Raw genomic sequence first — 5,725 nt, forward strand, 5'->3', positions numbered from 1 at the left:
GCCCAGCACAAAGGCCAGTGCCGCCCTGCCCCCAGCTCCGCGCCTCCTGCATCAGCAGATCCGTGCCCAGCGGGGCTGGCCAGCCTGGGGCCAGCGGCTGCCAGAGGCTTCCATGCTATTGTGGGCCTTTGTCATCCCAGGGACAATGGGGTTGGGAGCAGCAGGTGCAGGGGCGCTATAAAAGCCCCATTCCTGTAGCCCTGCCCCGTCCCTTTGCCTGGGCCTCCGGCAGATCCCTGGATAGCAAACACAGCAGCAGGACAGAGCAGGGAGAGCTCAGCCCTCTACAGCCATGGGCTGTCCTGCCCGCAAGCCCTGAAGCAAGGTACAGCTCCCCATCCCTCACCCCTTGACTGTATCTGTCCGTCCATCCCCAGCCAGGGCTATCTACCTGTCTGTGCCCAGATGGAGCCATCTATGTGTCTGCCTGTCCCAGTGTCCGGGTACCAGCCTGTGAGCAGGGCTGATCGCACCTGGCACCTCATGGCTGGGAGCCCCATCGAGGGTGCCCCAGCTGCTGGCAGGTGCTCAAGGTGGGTTGTGCCAGTCACTGATGGACCAGGCCCTTACGCTGGGGTGGTTCAGCCAGGCAGGGGCTCGGACATTTTCAGGGCTTCCCCAGCAGGGAACCCACCTGCCTGCTCTACTGGGCTGGGGCCAGGGAGCCCGTGGTCAGGACTGGACACTGCTGACAGGGCAACTGGCCCTCTACAATGTGCCCAGTGGGGCAGCAAGGGATTCAGGGGGGTTTCGGCCCTGGAGCACTTGGCACAGCCCATCCCCAGATCCAGAGCATGGGTGGGGTGGGCATAGGGTGGGAGCCTGTTTTCTGCAGTGCTAAGACTGAGATGGTGTGTGATGGGGAGGGTGTGGAGCCAGGGTACGCTTGTAGTGGGTGGTAAGGGTGGGCAATTGGGGCTTGGGGTGGGCTCTGTCCCGGGCTCAGCTGGGGGTTGCTGATGCCCTTGTTCCTGCCTTGCAGCCCCAGCCCAGCCCAGCCGCCCCCGTGGGAGCAGCCCAGAGCCTGGGCCCTGACTCGGTGCTTTCTCATGGAAGCATCAGGAGCGCGGCCCATTGTTGGGAACAAAGGGGTCACATTTGCCTGACGTAGGCATCCCGTGGCCTGGCTCCAGGGCACATTGTTCCCTAGCTCCATGGCCAGATGGGAGCCAGGGGCCTCTGCTCATTGCCAAGGGCTACTTCCAGTTGAGGCCCCTGCACTGAAGCCTGCAATACAGTAGGCCCTGGTCAGCATCAGTCCCTTCCCATCACTGGCTCAGGCACTGCACCATCCCCTTCCCTCTTCCCCAACCAGCTTCTCCACCCTGGTGCCCAGGACCCCTGCCCTGCTGTGCCCCACATCTCACTTCCCCACCTGTGGCCCCAGTGCCCTAGGTAGCATGTGACACGAAGGCTGGTGGATGCTGAGGCCATGCTTTCTCTGTCCTTCCCTTTCCTAGGCAGCTCCCACTCCTCTCTCCGCCTCTGGAGGACGCTGCCAGCACCAGACCCAAGACCCTGCGCTCAGCCCGCGATGCACAGCCTGATGGGCGGGGGCCTGCTGTGTGCCGTGTCCGGCTTGGTCCTCCTCATCGTTGCCACAGCCACCGACTTCTGGATGCAGTACCGCTACTCAGGCAACCTGAGCCACCAGGGGCTGTGGCGCTACTGTGTTGGCGGAAAGTGCCATGTGCACACCATCACCATTGGTAAGCAGGGCACGCAGCACTGCCCAGCCCAGCCACACCAGGGCTGAGCCGGTGGAGGACAGCAGGGGCCCTGGAGATGGGTAGGGGGCACCCACATGCCTTTGGCACCCTTGGTGTTGCCAATCCAAGGTGCCCGTGGTGAGGCCCAGCCAGGAGGCTGCTGGGGGTTGGGTCCGGAGGAGGTGATGCCCAGTCAGGCTGTAGGTGGCCGATGCCCAGCCAGACCTGCCTGCAACCTCTGTGAGTGCACAAGTGCTTCGTGGTGGCCGGAGCACACAGAACTGTTCCAGCTCAGCTCCTTCCCCTTCCACCTGGCCTCTGCCCCCAGTCTCCTGCCTTCCCCCTACTGCTCCCAGGAGCAGCTCCCACAGCCTGAGACCCCCAAAACTATCTATGTGTGTGTACATGTGTAAGTGTGTGTGTGTTGGGGGGTGCCAGGTCCATCCAGACCCCACTGAGCATTGGTGACGAGGAGGAGCTGCCTCTGGGGAAGCAGCAGTGTGGCAGCTCCCACCCCTGCCTGCCTACCCCTCTGTCAGGATCAGATCTTGCCCTGCAGATGGGCAAACTGAGGCACAGAGCAAGGTGATGCAGGGGCAGACACAGGAGACAGGCCTCCAGGGCCCATGTGCCGTGGACGTTAGAGCAGCCCAGAGGCTGCTCTCATGGACACGAGCAGGAGGCCCCATGATGCAGAGTGGGAGTGGTCATGGCCGGACGCTGGCTGGCACAGCCCCCTGGCAGCCCTGTCTGGCTCTTGGTGGCACCATTTGTGTACCCCACCCTGCCACCACCATGGCCTCCCCAGCGCCTCCGCTTGGAGCCGCGTGACTGTGATTCTGTGTTTGCAGGAGCCGCTCTCCGGGCCGTAGCAAGGATGCCCCTCATTCAAAATGCAGCCACTCGCATCCTCTCAGGTACCCGTCCTGCTCCGCTCACGCCCTCTCCCGCCTGCTCCAGGCTCTCCCAGGTGTTGCACTGGCTCCCATGGGCTTTGCCCAGCCAGGCCCTGGAAGCAGCCTCTCTACCTCCCACCCCATCCCCTGCCAGCTCCAGGGCACCGGTGGGCTCTGGAGCAGGACTCACAGGGAGCAGAAATACCATGACCACCAAGGTGGTTTTCCTACTAGCAGGGGGAAAAAAACCATGAGGCCATGCATAGTTAGCCTCCCACTTTCACTTCCAGTGGGAGGATCTCGGCTATATGCCGACTTTGTGCAAATAGGAGACTCCTTCCTAGCTTGCTCCTGCAGCCATATGGCTGAGGGCAAGCAAAACTCAGGGGCATCTGAACTCCAACCCTCTGGGCTTGGGCCTGCACTAAGGATGCCTGCTGAAGGATTTGGAAGTATCTGAAGCCCCAGGCAGGGGTGGAGGATGCTTGCTGGTAGTAGGGCCACACATGGTTCTTGAATGATTCACACGGATTTGGAATTGATTTGGCTGATTTGATTTGGACCATGAAAAATTTTCCTTAAAAAAAAAAAAAAAAAAAAAAAAAACACACATTACAGTTCTGGACTGACTCGTGGATTTGGATTATTTGTGCTATTTTGTTTGGACCAAAAAAAAATTTTCTTAAAAAAAAAAAAAAAAAAAAAAAAAGACACACAGGGAACCTTGGCTCAGTGCCCAGCAGGACCCCAGTGCTAGAGCCGGGGGCTATGCCCCCAGGACAGGAGCCCCTGATTCTCCAAGGGGCCAGGCTGAAGGGAACGAGGGGCACTCACCTGCTCAGAGCCTAGCTGGGGTCTCAGTGTGGGCATCCGCCATGAGGACCCTACAGGCGGGTGCCCAGCACCTCTCGCTCCCTCCACAGCAGCCCCTGGGCTGGGCTGGAGACTGCTCCTGTGTCTTTCCTGATCTGCACAACACACAAGATCCAGCTCCTGGTGCCTCGAGCTGGTCACCAAGCCCCAGATGCTTCCTAATGCCTCCCCTCCTCTATTCTGTCCCCCTCTCTGCAGCCTTCTGGGATGCCACACGGGCCTTCATGCTGCTCTCCATCCTCTCCTGCTTCGCAGGCATCATCCTGGGGCTCACCACCTTCTCCAGCAGCGCCAGGCTGACACGGACCCGCATGGCGGGCATCACCCTACTCATTGCCGGTACGTGGGTACAGAGAAAGGCCACCAAATTGATAGGGAGCCTGGAGCCATTTCCAGACCAGGAGAGACTAAAAAGGCTAGTGCAGTATTTTGGAAAGGAGAAGGCTGAGGGGGTGAGGACAGAGGTCTAGGAAATCATGACAGGTGTGGATCAAGGGAGCAGGGAACTGCTGCTCACCGGGTCCCAGCACACTAGAGCTTAGGGGCACCCACGGAGATGAGTAGGGCACTGGATAGGCATAGATCACCCTGGAGACATCCAGTTTGACGCTCTCCCTCTGTAGCATCCACCCCTGCCGCTGTGAGGGACAAGATACTGGCTTGGATGGACCATTGGTCTGTCCTAGTCTGGCTCTGTTGATGTTTCTACATGGGCTCAGGGGAGAGTAGTGCCAGGTCCGGCTTGTGGCAATGGGGCCATTGCTGGGCAGGGCAGGGCAGGGCAGGGCATCCTGCTGACCACAGTGGGCTTAGGCAGAGCTGGTATGGTCCCCTCAGGTGCCAGCCTCGTTGGGGCTGAGCTGGTGATGCTGAGCGACACCTGCAAAGGGGTGCTCCCTAGGGGGAAAAGACTCTGGGCACTGGTGACCCTGGCACTCCTCCAGCTAAGATGGACCCATGGAGGTGGCAGCAGCCCCAGGATCACTGGGACCCTCCTCGCCAGGGATCAGCCAAGGGGTCCTTTAGGCCCATGCTGTGCCCAGCACATACCTCCTTGCAGCTGTCTCAGAGGTGCTGGGTCCTGAGCATGTCCATGACTGAGTGGGCGAGGCCCCAGCCACCCCATCTCCACTGCTTCCCTGGCCCTGGGGCTGGGGGCTCCAGCAATGGGGCCCTTCATAGAGCCCTTGATTGTGGCTGCTGCCGGGGGGCCCTCACCCCGCTGGCCCTTGCCTGGCCCTGTCACCGCCTGGGCTGGACCAGTGCCTGCCAGGTCCATGCCACATGCCCTCCAGCCCACAGAGCCACCTGGGCTGAGTCCCTGCTGTGCTCCCCCAGGGCTGCTGGCACTGCTGGGCCTGTCCATCTACACGGGTGTGACGGTGAACGTCTTCGCTAAGCGCTACGAAGACTGGCGCTTCTCCTGGTCCTACATCCTCGGATGGGTTGGCGTTATCCTCACCATCTCAGCAGGTAACTCCCCGCTCCGCCTGCATCTCATGCTCCCGGGTGAGGGGGATCTGGGCTGTTGGGGGATGAGGGGGTCTGGGGCACAGAAGAGAGGGGCAGGGAGGACTCCCCTGGCAAGACCAGTCCAAACCCCCACCAGAGCCTCATCCCAGAGCTGGCATCGGTACCATGGGAGCAAAGTGCTGCAGGGGGTCCCTGGGGAGGGCAAGCTGCAGGGGAGCTGCCCCCTGCCCCAGCCTGACCTGAGCTCTCTCCCCAGGTGTGTTCCACCTGTTCGCCTTCTCCAAGGACTCATCCGTGGACAGCTCTGCCGTGGCCAGCAGCTGAGGAGCCCCATGCCTGGGAGACAGTCCTGTGCACCTGCCCACCCCCACCTCCCCTTGCCCAAGCCCTCGGCAGCTCCGCCTCTGGGATTCACCCCCAAGCCCTGCAGTGCCTGAGTGCCACTGCCAGCAGCCCCACCCCAGAAGGGCTGGGAACCCCCCAGCACTGCCCGCCTGCAGCCCCGTGTCCGGCCTGTGCCCACTCCTCCCTCCCAGGCCCCACGCTCAGTTGCCCCACAGCTGTGTTGCCTGTGATCTCTGTACCAATAAACCAGCTCTGCCCTCACGGTGTCTGGGTGCTGCGGCCCCCAGCAGGGTCCAGGGGCATTGCCAGAGCTGGAAAGAGGAGCCCTGGGCTGGGCTGGGGATGCTGCACTTTCCTGAGCTGGGGGAAGCAGTCTGAGGGAGGAGGACAGGTGGGGAAGGGAAGTGGGGCATGGATGGGGTGGGGGCA

At 61.6% G+C, this 5,725-nt stretch overlaps 1 protein-coding gene across 1 annotated transcript; it reads left to right on the forward strand.

Moving 5' to 3' along the window:
• Positions 1-1,534: 1,534 nt before the first annotated feature.
• LIM2 (lens intrinsic membrane protein 2) lies at positions 1,535-5,500 on the forward strand. The gene is made up of 5 exons (XM_025214455.1): positions 1,535-1,709; positions 2,561-2,626; positions 3,677-3,817; positions 4,817-4,951; positions 5,208-5,500. The coding sequence occupies exons 1-5, from the start codon at positions 1,535-1,537 to the stop codon at positions 5,273-5,275; spliced, it is 585 nt and encodes a 194-aa protein (XP_025070240.1). The 3' UTR covers positions 5,276-5,500.
• Positions 5,501-5,725: the final 225 nt, after the last annotated feature.

This window comes from Alligator sinensis, unplaced genomic scaffold, assembly GCF_000455745.1.
Source record: "Alligator sinensis unplaced genomic scaffold, ASM45574v1 scaffold463_1, whole genome shotgun sequence".
In the NCBI taxonomy this organism is placed as follows: Eukaryota; Metazoa; Chordata; order Crocodylia; family Alligatoridae; genus Alligator; species Alligator sinensis.

Bases quoted from the DNA above. Each gene is read 5' to 3' on its own strand.
- LIM2 (XM_025214455.1), top strand. From the start codon at position 1,535: ATGCACAGCCTGATGGGCGGGGGCCTGCTGTGTGCCGTGTCCGGCTTG. The intron at 2,627-3,676 runs GTACCCGTCCTG...CCCTCTCTGCAG, and splicing joins AGCCACTCGCATCCTCTCAG to CCTTCTGGGATGCCACACGG. The intron at 3,818-4,816 runs GTACGTGGGTAC...GTGCTCCCCCAG, and splicing joins CATCACCCTACTCATTGCCG to GGCTGCTGGCACTGCTGGGC.